Raw genomic sequence first — 14,157 nt, 5'->3', positions numbered from 1 at the left:
TCAGGTCGCTTCGGGAGCGGTGGGTGGGGTAGGGCAGGGCGGGCGGCGGGCGCGGCCGGGGGGTGAGTGGTTGAGGGGCGTGATGGGCGAGGCGGCCGTGGCCGCAGGGCCTTGCCCGCTGCGCGAGGACAGCTTCACGCGCTTCTCGTCGCAGAGCAATGTGTACGGGCTGGCGGGCGGCGCTGGCGGGCGCGGGGAGCTGCTGGCCGCCACCCTTAAAGGCAAGGTGCTGGGCTTCCGCTACCAAGACCTCCGACAGAAAATCCGGCCCGTGGCCAAGGAGCTGCAGTTCAACTACATTCCCGGTGCGTGGCGCCGTGGGGTTGGGGGAGCGGTCCTCGAACTTGGTGTTGAGAAGGCTTCTGAAGCTCTGAGCTGGGTCACCGTGATGAGAGAATGGGATCAGGGTGACTGAAAGGGATCAAGGCTGATAATGAGGAGGCATCGGTGTCAGTGGTTAGGGTTCAGGATTCCTCAGACCCAGAGGTTAGGATCCCTCCTACCACAGTTATGATGATCGGGATTCACATGGAGCCAGAGATGATGGTAATTGCCATGGTCAGAGATTAGTGAGTCCTAGAGGTCAGGGGTCACTGTGATTGGGGATATAGGGGTCAGGAGTCTGCCTGACGTGAACTTTGTCCCCTGCCAGTGGACGCGGAGATTGTCTCCATCGACACCTTCAACAAGTCACCCCCAAAGCGGGGCCTGGTGGTGGGGATCACGTTCATCAAGGTATCCAGGCCCGCTCCACCTACCCATTCCCTCCTCCTCACGATCCCGCTGCGCCTGACCCAAATCCCTCTCCCTCTCGCTGCCCCTATTCTCCCCTGAGGCCAGTTTCCTACCTCAGGATTCAGGGGACAAGGGCAGCCCCTTCCTGAACATTTACTGCGACTACGAGCCTGGCTCTGAGTACAACCTTGACTCCATAGCCCGTAAGTGTGGCCTCGAGGGAAGGAGGGATGGGGAAGATGGGAGGGGGCACCTGTCAGGTCCCCGGTGCCCATCTGCATGTGCTCCCCTTACAGAGAGCTGCCTGAACCTGGAGCTTCAGTTCACTCCTTTCCAGCTGTGCCATGCAGAGTATGTAAGCTGCAGGTGTAATACTGTAGAGAGAGAGAGAGTGTGTGTGTGTGTGTGTGTGCACGCGCCCTTAGTGGGGAGGCTCTAGCAAACGAGGCAGCAAACCTGCCCATAGACAGTCAGACTCTAGTTTTGTTTTTTAGAGCATTGTGCTTTTAAAGTGGCTGTGGACTAGCCTCGGCCCTGAACTAGATAATCTGAGAGCTGATTGAGCACTTGCGTTCTAGACATCTAGAACTCTGAGGTTCTGATGTTCTAGATTTGGATCCTGCAAGATCCAGAGATGCTAAGTTTTCTAGAGCTGTAAGCTCTGAGATTCCAAGATTTAAAAATTCTGCAGTTTGGTAGTTCTGAGATTCTATAGTGATAAAGTCCTTCTCCTATCTCGTATTCTCATATTTCAAGGAGACAGAATACAGACCATCTAGAATGGGAGGTTCCTAGAATCCCAAAGTGTGAAAATTCCACTCTAGAGCTCTGAGTTCCATTCTAGAACACCAGTGGTCGAGCACAGTGATTGGCCAAGTTTTTCTGTTAGAACTACTTGGCTGCCAGACAAGTAGCAAGAAGACGGCCATTGACACTCTGTAAATAATTGGTGTAACTGTTTCAATAGAACTTTATTTACAGCAACAGGGGGGAAGTTGGATTTGGTCTGTAGGTCATAGTTTGCCAGCCTCTGGTCTAGCAGGTGAGAATTCTAGAAGCTGATGTTCTGGATTCTAGGATTTGGATGTTCTGCTATTTTATGAGTCCACATATCCATGGTGGCCATTTCTAGAAGTTCGAGTATTTCAAAGGAGATGGAAAGCAGAACTTCTGGAATACCGCAGTTCTAGATTAAAGAGGTCCTAGTGTTCTAGAACACTAGAGCCCCATGTTCCGTGCCTGCATCCACACCCAGAATGAGGATTCTAGCAGGTGAGGGCTCCAGAAACAGAAGGTTTCTGCGATTCTGAGGTTGGACAGTTCTACACATGGACTCTGCCACACTGGGGCTCTAGATTTGTCTGCTTTCAGGGTCCAGGTCGGGAATCAACTGGAGACAGTGTTTCTCCTGAGTGGGAATGACCCGGCCATTCATCTGTACAAGGAGGTGAGGCAGAGGGAGGCGCGGTGGGCAGGGCCCTGCCCCGGTCGCCATGGGCTGGTGCTGGGTGTGAGGCTGGCCTCGGTCTTGGTTCCCCCAGAACGAGGGGCTGCATCAGTTTGAAGAACAGCCTGTGGAAAACCTCTTCCCAGAACTCACGAACCTGACCAGTAGGTAAGAGAGTTCCTGGAAAGAGGCCCTTGGGGACTGGAGCAGGCGGCCTCAGAGAAATCAGGTAGTGGGAAAACGCTTAGGAACAGTGAGGATGGAGATGACCTCAGAGAAACTGGGCAGGGGAGGGGAGTTCAGCAAACTCGGGCCACGGATGTGACTTCGGAGAAGCTGGTCAACAGTGGTGATCACAGAGAAAACACAAAACAGACTCAGGGAAATCAGAGAACCTCAGAGAAATCAGACTCCCCAGTGGGTTCCCAGGGCTACGGGAAGGGGGTGGATGCTCCTGGGGGGGCAGAACATGGGACCAGTACCTGGTGACACCCTCAGCCCCGCTGTCCACCCGCCCGCCCACCAGCGTCCTCTGGCTTGACGTCCACAACCTCCCTGGCACGTCCCGGCGACTCTCCGCCCTCGGCTGTCAGAGTGGTTATGTCCGAGTTGCCCACGTGGACCAGCGAAGCCAAGGTGAGGTCCCAGGATGGGGGCCGGGAGCCAGGGGCTGGGGCCAGGGCCCTGAGTCCTCCCCCTCCCCACAGAGATCCTGCAGACATGGACGATCCTGCAGGATGGCCCCATCTCCCGAGTGATCGTGTTCAGCCTCTCGGCCCCTGAGGGTGAGCTCTGGTCCTGGGGTGGGGGGCAACTTCTGCACGCTCGGCTCCCCACACCCAGATTCATGCCCCTCTCCCAAAGTGTCCAACCCCCTGGCACCCGCCCCCTATCGCTCCCGGGCCCCCTCCCTCCCCTCTGTGCTCTCAGATTTCACTTCAGCGACTTGCCCCAGTGGTCTAACCTTAGACCCTCTCTGGAGTTGGACTTCTGTCTTTCCCTTGGCGGTCTAACCGTCAGCCGGCACACTGTGACTTCCTCTCATCCCCACTCTGGCCTCTTCACTCTGTCTCTTGTTGCGATCTAACCCTGAGGTCCCCCCCCACACCCCCCGACCCCAGGAACTCTGTGCACCCTCCTACTCGGGCTCCCCTCTTGCCCCACGTGTTGCTCTGTTCCTCTTCCCTGGCCTTCCCTGGTGGGTTCCCTTCGCCTGACCTCTGCAGGCTGCCTTCTGCCCCTCGGCTTGGTCTTCACTCCTCTCCCTCCCACTCTGGCCTCACACCTGCTCCTCCTCCCGGCGTCTCCCCTCACTCCGCGTTCTCTTGTGGTCTAACCTCAAAGCATCCCTCCCTGGCACAGCTTCGGGTCTTCGTCCTGTCGCGGAGCGGGGGTGTGAGGAGGAGCCTGGAGCCTGTCGCCTCAGGCCCTGCCCCCCTCGTGTCCCTTCTGCAGAGACCGTGGACAGGCCACAGCAGGAAGAGTACGGCGTGCTTGTAGCCAGCATGTTGGAGCCCGCAGTGGTGTATCGGTGAGGGGCCTCGGCAGGAAGTCCCCTTGGGGGAGGTCGTTCGGGCTGGGCAGCTCAAGGTGGTCGTGCCCCAGGGAGGGGAGTGTGAATGTCTGGAGCTTGTCGGGGCTACCTCAGTGCCTTGGGGTGGGAACCGAGATGCCCACTCCCCCTGGACAAGCGAGTTGGCAAATGCTTACCACCTGGCTCGGCGTGTGGCCGATCGATTTCTGGAGTGTCCCTACTCCCACCGCGGTAGATTTTGAGCCACCAATATGATGCCAGCCAGCTGGCAGAATTTCTGAAAACGTCCCAGTCTGCTCTCGGGAGCCAGAGCAAGCAGATGTGGCTCCCCTGCTGGGCAGCGCAGGTGTCCAAGCTGGGACCGAGCCCCCCCCACCCCCCGGCCCCACGGAGGCCGTGTGCGCGTCCAGACTGGAGGCAAAGTGGGGCCTCCATGTGAGCGTGAGATGGTCCCGCCTCCAGGGGACAGCGTGGGTGTCCCTACTGGGGAATAGCGGGTTGCCAGTCTGGGAGTGAGCGATTTGGGTTCCCCTTGGTGGATGTGGAGATGTCCAGGTTGGAGACGAGGGGGTCCGGGCGTCAGGAGGAACAGCATGGCTCAGACCTGGGAAGGGGAGCAGCATGGACACCCAGACCAGGCCTGCAGGCACTGTGGTATGACCTCGGTCTCCCCACCGTGTTCGGGGACCCTCAGGGACCTGCTGAGCCGGGGCCTCGAGGACCAGCTTCTCCTGCCCGGCAGTGACCAGTTTGACAGCGTCCTCTGTGGCCTGGTCACCGATGTGGACCTGGATGGGTGGCCCGAAGTCCTGGTGGCCACCTATGGGCAGGTGGGACCTGGGGAATGGGACCACCGCCGCCTGTCCCCTCCCACTGCCCCGCATCCCCATGTGACCCTTGCCCCCCCGCCCCCCCGCCCCCCCCCACCCCCCGCAGGAGCTGCTCTGTTACAAGTACTTCGGCCCGGAGTCCGGGCTCCCGGAGGCCGAGCGCGGATTCCGCCTGCTGTGGCGGCGAGGCTTCTCCAGCCCGCTGCTGGCCATGGCACACGTGGACCTGACTGGGGATGGGCTGCAGGAGCTCGCCGTGGTCTCCCTGAAGGGCGTGCACATCCTGCAGGTAGCCGGGCTTCCCGGGTTCGGTTCCCCTCGAGGCAGAGCCTGGGCTGGGGGCTTTGGCACACCTGTTCTGTTGAGGGCATGCTCTCCCCAGAAACACGGAAGGGGACAGGGAGAAGCCCCACGAGGACGTGCATTCAGGCACCACCCAGGCGCCCCCCTCCTCTGCCTTATTAGCCTATCCTTTGTTGTCAAGGTCTCACCTTTGTCCCCCCCGCCCCCCGTGCCCCCCGCCGCAGTGGTCTAACCTCAGCCTCACTCCCATACAATGTAGTGTCTCTGCCATGTTTCGGTCCTTCCCTGTCCCTTCTGAGTTCTAACCTCACACCCATACATTTGGGCCTAGGCTCTGTTCCTCCCACTGGAAATTCAATGAAGGGCATCCTCTTGGGTCTAACTTCACCCCATCACAGAGATCCATTCCCACCCCACATGCTGGTCTGCTCTCCAACCTCCTGCCGCAGCCGAGCTCCCGCGTGGTCCAACCTGCGCCCCTCCTGCCCTGTCTCAGCTGGGCCTCCTCTTGTTTCCCACAGCACAGCCTGGTCCAGGCGTCGGAGCTGGTCCTGACCCGGCTTCGGCATCAAGTACAGCAGAGGAGACATCAGTCGCAGAGGCCTGGGGACAGGGCTGGTTTGGGGCCCACTGAGACCTCGGCCTCCTGAGCTCCCACCCACTGCCCGCCCCGGGCCCAGGGGCAGTTCACTGGAGTAATCGCCTCTAGCCATTCATGGTGGGGAAGCCTCCTGAAGGAGGGGATGGTCTCCCCAGGCCCCCCAGGATGGTGGAGCTGGGAGTTCCTGCTCAGGCTCTGCCCCATTGTGCCCTGCAACTCTGGCTGACGCACCCCTGTCTCGTACCTCAGTGTCCCCGTTTGAAAATGGGATGATCTCACCCGACCCCCCCCTTCCACCCCCAGTGAGAATTGGTCAGCCAATGATTATTTATATGTCCAGAGGAAGCAGACTTTGACTTGTCTTCATTCTTTCATTCTGGGAAGTGTTTGCACCTGCTGTGTGCCAGGCTCGGTGTTGGGTGCTGGAATCGCCCAGAAGAATAGGAGAGAGGGGCATATGAGGAGAGAAAATCCAAGGTTAGACCTAGAAGCGGGACTGAGGTGAGATCATAGTGTAGACCTCAGAGAATAGAAATGAGGCCCTGCTATAAAGGCTGAAGTGAAACCAACGTGGAAGAGATTGTAGAAGCCAAGGAAAAGGACTGAGGTTAGACCCCAGTGGAGCGCTCTGGATCTGAGGTTAGACCCCAGTGGGGCGCCCTGGATCTGAGGTTGGACTCCAGTGTGGTGCCCTGGATCTGAGGTTAGACCCCAATGGGAAAAATACAGAAATTAAGCCTCAAAAGAAAGGATACAGGTGGGAAGGACTGCTGTGGGAAGCTGTAGTCAAATTGCCGCAGAGGGTGTGAAGCTAGCCCCGCCCCCCATATGAATAATGCTGAGGTTGGACCCCCGACAGAAATTACTGTGGTTAGACTTTGTGCCGAGGGCCAAGGTTAGACCCCAACAGAAAGCAACTGACTTTAGATCCCAGTGGGGCATACCGCGATGAGACCCAGGAGGGAGAGACCCAGGGTGTGCCATGCTGGAAAGGACCAAGGTTAGACCTGATTGAAAAGCCCAGGGGATCCAGTGACCAGGGAGTTTGAGACAGGGCTGGTTTCCCTGGCCCAAGGCTGGGCTGGCTGTAGGATTTGCTCCCTCTGGCAGCCCCGGCTAGGGCAAGGGAGAAGGAAGCAGAGGCCTGTATCTCCGGGACCAGTGGAGGGCAGGAACAGGGAGAACTGTCGCCCTCCCCCACCGCAGGCCAGAAATAGCGTCTCGGGCAGGGGGTTGGGGACTAATTCCCGAGCAGGATCCCCAGACTGTTGGGGAGGGTGGGCTTTTTCCTCCTTGGGGCAGGGTTTGGGTGGTACTCCTGCTTCCCAGCACAGAGGGGCAGACACCACAGTCATTCTGGCCATCCATCTACCTCCTACCAAGGAAGTCCACCCAACAGTCTGACCACCCACACTGACCGTGAAGACCAAGCCACCTGGTGGGTTTTTAGGAGGCAGGAGCCCACCAATCCTTGGCCACCCTTGTCAGCTCCTAGAATCCTGGGCCCAGGCGTGGGAAATTGCAGGGAGTTGAATCGCCTCCCTCCTCCTGGCAGCCTGCCCAAGGGTGTCCAGCCTGGACTGGCGATGGGCATGGACCATTGGCGCGGGTGGGGTCTCCTCCCTCCTGCTGCCCGCCTGCTGAGGCGGAGAGCTGCATCACCTGCCATCCTGGGTGGGAGTGGGACCCCGGCATGGGATTAGGTGAGTTTCGTCAGCAGTGGTGTGAGTCTGTGAAGCGTGTGCTCACGGGCGTGTATGTGCACCTGTGTGTCCACTTCAGGGCTCAGGATTTTGTATCTTTAGGACTCAGCTCCCCGCCTGGCCGTTTGCGGGTTCGCTGCCTGACTTCTCACTTGCTCCTCGGTCTGGGACAGCGCACAGTGGAGTGGTTAAGGCTGTGGAGCCCGAAGCCCCACTTGGCCACTCTGTGCCTCGATTTCCCCATCTGTAAAATGAGGCTAATAGCATTATCTCACAGGGTTATTAGAAGGGCTAGTTGTGTCAGCACCTGTCAGTCACTTACCAAAAAAAATTTCTAACATCGCCTGGCAGGTGGTAAGGGTGGTATGAATGGCAACTGTTGTTACTATTATTAATGGGTGCCTTTGTGGTTGTTTCTGGCTTGCTTGGCGAGGTTATGTCTGCAGGCACAGCATGTGAATTTGGATCTGACTGGTTAAACATTTTTGCCCTCCCTCTGGTTCTGTGAGCCTGTAACTATTTGTAGCTGTTCGTGCCTCTCTGGCCCTTGTATGGATCAGAGTGTGTGTGTGTTGGGGAGGGGGAAGGATGCCTCTGAATGACCCCCAAGCCCCCCCCAAAACACACACACACACACACACACACAAGCACCCTCCGCCTCTGTCCCTTGTCTGTGGTGCTGAACCTGAAAGGGTGGGTGGGAGGCTTGGGCTCCCCCCAACCTCCTCTCTCCAGGCCCCTCCCCAAGCCTCCCCCCGCCTCGCCGCAGCCTCCCCTCTCCCCGCCTCCTCCTCCTCCCCTCTGTCTCTGGCTCCTCCTCCTCCCTCCCAGCACTCTCCCCCGTCCCTCCTCCTCCCTCTCTCCTGACTCCCCCTCCCCCGGGTCCCTCCCCCCTCTTCCTCTCCTCCCTCTATCCCCTCTCCCTCCCCTCCTCCCTGGCTCTCCCTCTCAGTCTCCAGCTTCTCTCTCTCTCTCTCTCTCTCTCTGTCGGGTGGAGTCACCCACCATTGCCAGCCCAGTGCTAGGGGGACCTGCTCCAAGCTACAGCTGCAGGTAAGAGACCCTCCGTTGGGGGGGGAGGGGCGTGGAGGAAGGATGGTGTTGTCCCAGGCGGGTGGAGGGGGACATTTGAGGAGCCAGGAGCTGCTTTTCCCTGAGCTCGTTTATGGGGGTTGGGGGGCTGCATATCCCCGGTGGGGATACCCAGTCCCTTCTGTGGGTTGGGGGCACCACCAGCAGCCAACATCCTCAGCCCCTCCTGTGTTCCAGGGAGCATGGTGGGCTGAGGAGGGGGTGCCTCCTGGGCACTGACGGGGCGAGAACACCCCAGCCTGTCTGGGGCAGCCACCCTTCGCCTTCTCTCCCTCCGCCCCCGCCTTCCTGCGTCTGGGTCTCATCTTTCCGTCTCTCCACATCTCTCGGGGGTCCTGTCCTGCAGAGTCTGGCTGCCTCTCTTGAGTCCCTTTCCCTGTGTCCCTGTTTCTCAGTCCCTTACTCGCACCTCTGTCCCTCTGGTTTCCTCTGTGCATGGGTCTGTTCTGTGTCTTTTGGGGATTCTGTCTCTAAGTCCTTGGTTTCTTTCTCTCTGCCTTCCTCTTTCACCATCTGTGTGTGTGTGTGTCTCTGTCTCTCTCTCCCGTCTCTGCTCTCCTGTGTTTTTGTCTCTGTGGGTGTCTCCCTCTCTCTTCTCTGCCCCTCTCCCTCCTTCTCTCCATCTCTGTAGGTATGTGGTCTCTGTTTCTCTGTCTCTCTCTTCCCTGGTAGTGGGTTAACTCTCCTCCTACACACCTTCGTCCCGCCCCTGGCAAGGGGGAGACCTGGAGGAAGAAGATTACCCCCACTCCACAGAGTGGGCTCCCCCAGAAGGTGCGGAGTCCCCCAAACTCCTCTCCCTTCTTCAGCTGAGCTCCCGCCCATCCTCCCGGCCGGCTTGTGCCCCATCCCTCCCCACCCCCCCCCCCCAGGACAGAGCTCCTCTCCTCTCCCCTGCCTTGTATCTGGCATTCTGAAGCCAGTCCTTCTTGCAGTCTAGCCTATATACCCTTTGTGGTGGACACTGCACCAGTCCCCCGATCTTGCCTCCCCATTCCTCTTCATACAGACTGGGCCGGTCCTTCCTGCAGTCTGACTTCTGTACCTCTTTTGCCATTTGTGCATTGCTTGCTTCACTCGTCCGTTCCTTTGACAGTTACTGAGCACCTTTCCTACTCCAGGCACAGCACTAAGGTACTGGGTGAGTCAGGCCAGTCCTTTCTGCAGCCTCACCTCCATCCCTCTCATGGCATACCAGCCTCAGAACTGTCTCTCAGTGGAGGTGACTCTCCAAAGCTACTTCCCCATCCCTTGGGGGCTCTGAGAGGGCCCCTCTGAGTCTGGAGGTCCCTGGCCAGTGCATCTTCTTCTTTCCTGGGGGAAGGGGGCCCCAGAGAAGCTGGGCGAGAGTGAGTGACCAGGGGAGAGGTGTGGGCCTAGCCTGTAGCCCAGGCTGTGATGGGGTGAGGTCCTCAAGTATCCATGTGGGGCCCAGCTGGATTTGGAAGAGCACCAGCTTAGCAGTCCTATGCCTTGAGTTTCCATCCTCCCCTGCCCCTGATTTGAAGCTACTTGACCTGGCCATGCTCTTTTCCCCTCCAGACCTCAATTTACCCATCAGGGTGTCATAGCCCTGAGCACTGAGACTACGTGTGACCCCCAGGCTGGGACGTGGTGCTGGGAGAGCCTGGCTCACCCCTGGAGCAGTAAGTGGGTGTGTTTAGAAGCCTGTGTCCCCACCTCAGAATCCCTCCGAGGGGTGGCGGGCAACCCTTGCCCCCACCAGAGCACAACCAGGAACCACCACCTCCCTTGCCAATGTGAGGGACGTGAGGGAGGGAGGAGGTCCCACCTGGCATACCGGACTGGACCCCCCCCCCCCCTTATGCTTGCAGTCTCACTCTAGGAAGGAGGTCTCCGAGCCCCTGGGAGGCGCGGGAGGCGGACCCGGGGTGCTCACCACTGACCAGCTGGTCACCTGCCCACGAGGGTGGGGAGAGATGCAGAGATGCCACCATCTGCCCTCCAGACTCCTACCCTGGCCTCAACCTGATCCTTTTGCCCCTGGATTCTAAATCCAGCTTAGGTTTCAGGGCTGCTGGTGAATGGAGAAGGCATAGGCAGGCGCCTCCAGCAGAGGAAGCCCAGCTGGCCCGGCGGCAGGGCTCAGAGCTCTTGGTCCTTCGTTTCACAAATATTTATCTAGTGCTTTCTCTCCCTGATCCCTCCTCCCCTTAAGGCCTCAGTGAGAGAAAACCAGGTTTTTCAGGAAAAGAGATTGAGCCAGGCTGCTTTGCCCAGCCCCTGGGCAAGGAGGGCAGGCGTGAGAACACCCATTGGCAGACTCTGGTCTCCCTTGAGGACCGCAGCAGGAGGGACAGGTGGTTAGACTTGCAGGGCAATTTCCAGGCCATGGCCCTCCCATGACAGAGGGAGTTTGATGCTTGAGATGAATTCTTGACTCCCAGGTGGCCCTTGTTACTCCAGAAAGCCTGGGAGAAGGGAGGGAGAAGAGAGCATGAGTCTTTGCTTTGGATCCTGGTGGGTTTGTAATTATGCCTAAGTTGTTGCTAATTAGGGGGCTGCTAATTAGATGTATCATTAGGGGCCTTGCTAAGGGGGCTAATTGTGCAGTGGCCCTTTAAGAATCCCCCTCTCCCCGCCCACACACACACACTCACACACACACTCCTCAGGGAAGTTCTGCCAACATTCTGCCTCCCTCCCCCAGAGGAGCCAGCTCCCTGCCCGTGAGTACGTGGGCGTGTTTTGGGGGCAGGCTGTGGGTTAGACTCAGAGAAGAACTTTCGGACAGAAATGCAAGTTACCGGGAGAACTGAGGCAAGACAGCGATCAGGGAGGTGCAGGCTCAGAGGGCCCCTCCTTCTTCTGTCAGTCCCCCCCCTTTTTTTTTATAGGCTACTGGGTTACCAAGGCAATGCAAGAGTCGGGCAGGGGAACTGGGAGTTTGGGCCACTCTTGGAGAGAGAAATGGAGCCAGAGTTGGTGCTGGAAGCTTTGAACGAGTTTTTGACCTCTGAGCCTTGGCCCTCTCCATCAAGGAACGGGTTAGGGACTCCCCATAGTGGGGTGGCGTCGTTTTGAATGGAGAGCTCAGGAAGGTGATGTCTGAGTGGAGAACTGGAGAAGAGAGGGTGAATCAGTGGGGATGAGTGACCCAGGAAGGGGGAACAACAGGGGCAAAGGCCCTGAGGCAAGAACTTGTCTAGTATGTGAGGAACCTCGAGGTGGCTGGGGCCAAGCAAGCAAGGGGGAGGAGATGAAGCCAGAGAGGGAACGAGGGGGGCAGATCATGTGAGACCTTATGAGCCAGGGCGAGGGCTGTGGTACTCTGGCTGAGACTGAGTCGGGAGCCATGGAGGGTTCTGAGCAGAGGAAGGATGTGAACTGACTTGGGTTTTGGGTTTTTTTTTTTTTAAGATTTCATTTATTTATTTGAGAGAGGGAGAGCATGAGCTGGGGGGAAGGGCAGTGGGAGAGGGAGAAGCAGACTCCTCGCTGACCACAGAGCCTGACACGGGGCTCAATCCCAGGACCCCGAGATCGTGACCTGAGCTGAAGGCAGACACCCCACCAACTGAGCCACCCAGGCGCCCCTGGTTTGCATTTTTAAAGGGAACTGAGGCAAGACACAGAGATAGCCTCTCAAACCCAGAATCAGAGGCTGGAGAAGTATTGAAACCGTAGAGACCCCAGAACCCACAAATGAGACCAAAAGCCCAACACGGGGCCTCGTCATAGCTGCTGAAGACCCGGGCACCTCACAGAGACATAGTGGGTACTGGAGAGAGACACCTGCCGCCATTGCAGGGAAAGATGTGAGTGGGAGACCCTACAGCAGCCCCTTCCCAGCCCCGCTCAGACAGACATCCCAGACCCCAAGCAGGAGCCCTCTGAGGGTCAATTTGGAAACCATTAGACTTACCTAATGAATTGATGGCTTCCAGCCCCTCGCCTCACCCGCTAAATTATTCAGTCCGTGTTCTTTGGGGCCTGGCTTCATTCCTCCCTCGTCTGTGGGATTCGTCTGTGTGGCTGGGTGGGTCAGCAGCCCGTTCCCTTTCCAGGGCCCTATAACATTCCTCAGTGTGAGTGCTCCGTGCTGGGCTTCTCCATTTACTGCTGAGAGGCATCTGGGTTGTTTCAAGACGGGAGCTGTTAGACATCCTCGGATGTGTCTTTTGGCAGACACACGACCAATGGCTCCCGGGTGCACGTGTACCTGGGAGGGGGACGGCTGAGTCCTAGGACACGGGATGTTCATCTCTAGTTCCCCAAGGTGGTGAGGGCAACGTGTACTCTCCTCTGTCTTTATCTTTCTCTCTTAGTCTCTGTCTGGCCCTCTCTGTCTCTCTGCATCTCCCTCTGCCCCCATCCTCCTCCTATCAGCCCTCTGCTTGTCCCCCATGCTCTACCCCCAAGAAGCCTCGGCTCCTGGGCGAATGGGAGGGGTCCGTGCCCCTCACCCACACTTCTTCCTCCTCCCCCACAGGACCCGACATCCTCCATGGCTCCCCTGGCCTTAGTGGGGTTTGCACTCCTCCTGGGGACGCCCCCATGCTCAGGGGCAGCTACCCCAACCCCCTCCCTGCCGCCTCCCCCCGCCAATGACAGTGATACCAGCTCAGGGGGCTGCCAGGGCTCAAACCGCTGTCAGCCGGGGGTCCTGCTGCCCGTTTGGGAGCCCGATGACCCGTCGCTGGGTGACAAGGCGGCGCGAGCTGTGGTCTACTTCGTGGCCATGGTTTACATGTTCCTGGGCGTGTCCATCATTGCCGACCGCTTCATGGCGTCCATCGAGGTCATCACGTCAAAGGAGAAGGAGATCACCATCACCAAGGCCAACGGTGAGACCAGCGTGGGCACCGTCCGCATCTGGAACGAGACGGTGTCCAACCTCACACTCATGGCCCTGGGCTCCTCAGCCCCTGAGATCCTGCTGTCTGTCATCGAGGTCTGCGGTCACAACTTCCAGGCGGGCGAGCTGGGCCCGGGCACCATCGTGGGCAGTGCTGCCTTCAACATGTTTGTGGTCATTGCTGTGTGCATCTACGTCATCCCAGCCGGTGAGAGCCGCAAGATCAAGCACTTGAGAGTCTTCTTCGTCACTGCGTCTTGGAGTATCTTCGCCTACGTCTGGCTTTATCTCATCCTTGCCGTCTTTTCCCCGGGTGTGGTCCAGGTGAGCAAGGACCCGTGGACACCTCCTTGGTGCATGTATGTCTGCAAAATCCAGAGGGGTAACGCCCTGGGCTTGGAGACTCGATTCATGTATTTGCAGAAATGCATGCTTACATCTGGGAGGGCCAGGTATGGTTGTGCAGGTCACACACTGCACAAGGGCATTGGGCTGGAGAAGGCAATTTGGGGCTGGAGTCCATTTGAGTGTGCCCAAGCCATGTCTGGATGGCTCTGCAGGTCCTGGAAAGGGCTCATCCGCCCAGAGGGGGGTGACATTTTGCAATATATCCATCCAGAAGGGGCCCCTTTTAGCTCTCACAATGGTGCCGTATGTATTAACAGAGTCCTTGTGATCTGTGTAATGCATACCACATGCAGTTCATGGTCTAGCCAGGTATTTGCCAGGTATGTTCACATGTTTTCTTCCACTCCCTGTCTTGCATAATTTATTCCCACTTTTATAATAAGACCGCCTTCATTTGCATAATTCATGCCACAGTTGCATAATCCAACCTTGTGTTTTCTGACAGGGCTAATCAACTTGGGTAACTTGGCACAATTTGCATAATGTATCCATGGGCCTGCATAGACGTAGGCCCACATCTGGTAAACTCTGTATTTGCCAGATATGCAATTGTGATTTGCATAATTCATTATTCATAATTGATTTCTGAGGGTAGGATAATTTATCACTGTACTGTAATTGATATGCAATCCAATCCAATGTAGGTATAAGCCCAAGTCCACTGCAAAGGCCACTTTGCATAATT

At 57.8% G+C, this 14,157-nt stretch overlaps 2 protein-coding genes across 7 annotated transcripts in view; both read left to right on the top strand.

Annotated features, from left to right (window-relative positions):
* Window positions 1-2: 2 nt before the first annotated feature.
* Window positions 3-5,811, top strand: KPTN (kaptin, actin binding protein). 3 transcript variants are annotated; one of them, XM_064581282.1, is made up of 12 exons: window positions 6-305; window positions 653-735; window positions 854-938; window positions 1,032-1,086; window positions 2,107-2,182; window positions 2,277-2,350; window positions 2,709-2,818; window positions 2,890-2,967; window positions 3,545-3,713; window positions 4,411-4,546; window positions 4,653-4,835; window positions 5,371-5,810. In XM_064581282.1, exons 1-12 carry the CDS (start codon window positions 83-85, stop codon window positions 5,497-5,499), a joined length of 1,401 nt encoding a protein of 466 aa, XP_064437352.1. In that variant the 5' UTR covers window positions 6-82; the 3' UTR covers window positions 5,500-5,810. The 3 variants fall into 3 exon arrangements, with proteins under 3 accessions (XP_064437353.1, XP_064437352.1, XP_045747797.1); XM_045891841.3 differs by having other exon boundaries at window positions 9-305; window positions 3,638-3,713; window positions 5,371-5,808; XM_064581283.1 differs by lacking the exons at window positions 2,107-2,182; window positions 2,277-2,350 and having other exon boundaries at window positions 3-305; window positions 5,371-5,811.
* Window positions 5,812-5,988: 177 nt separating this feature from the next.
* The window catches only part of SLC8A2 (solute carrier family 8 member A2), a 32,145-nt gene continuing 23,976 nt past the window's right edge, over window positions 5,989-14,157 (top strand). The window contains exons 1-2 of one of the 4 annotated variants that reach the window (XM_045891839.3): window positions 5,989-8,206; window positions 12,699-13,388. In XM_045891839.3, coding sequence (XP_045747795.1) covers window positions 12,714-13,388 — 675 coding nt within the window. In that variant the 5' untranslated portion in view covers window positions 5,989-8,206; window positions 12,699-12,713. Of the gene's footprint in view, window positions 8,207-8,241; window positions 13,389-14,157 lie in introns of those variants that run through there. The other 3 variants (XM_064581279.1, XM_064581280.1, XM_064581278.1) reach the window with 3 other exon arrangements.

This window comes from Mirounga angustirostris, unplaced genomic scaffold (genome assembly GCF_029215605.1).
Source record: "Mirounga angustirostris isolate CCGP_5_RB_7025 unplaced genomic scaffold, mMirAng1.0.hap1 SCAF_16, whole genome shotgun sequence".
Taxonomy (NCBI): Eukaryota; Metazoa; Chordata; class Mammalia; order Carnivora; family Phocidae; genus Mirounga; species Mirounga angustirostris.
This window is presented reverse-complemented; position numbering and strand designations above follow the sequence as displayed.

Excerpts from the sequence above, each read along its gene's own strand:
- KPTN (XM_064581282.1), top strand. The coding sequence starts at position 83 with ATGGGCGAGGCGGCCGTGGCCGCAGGGCCTTGCCCGCTGCGCGAGGAC. Across the intron at positions 2,819-2,889 it reads CGTGGACCAGCGAAGCCAAG|AGATCCTGCAGACATGGACG; the intron begins GTGAGGTCCCAG and ends CCCTCCCCACAG. Across the intron at positions 3,714-4,410 it reads GAGCCCGCAGTGGTGTATCG|GGACCTGCTGAGCCGGGGCC; the intron begins GTGAGGGGCCTC and ends GGGGACCCTCAG.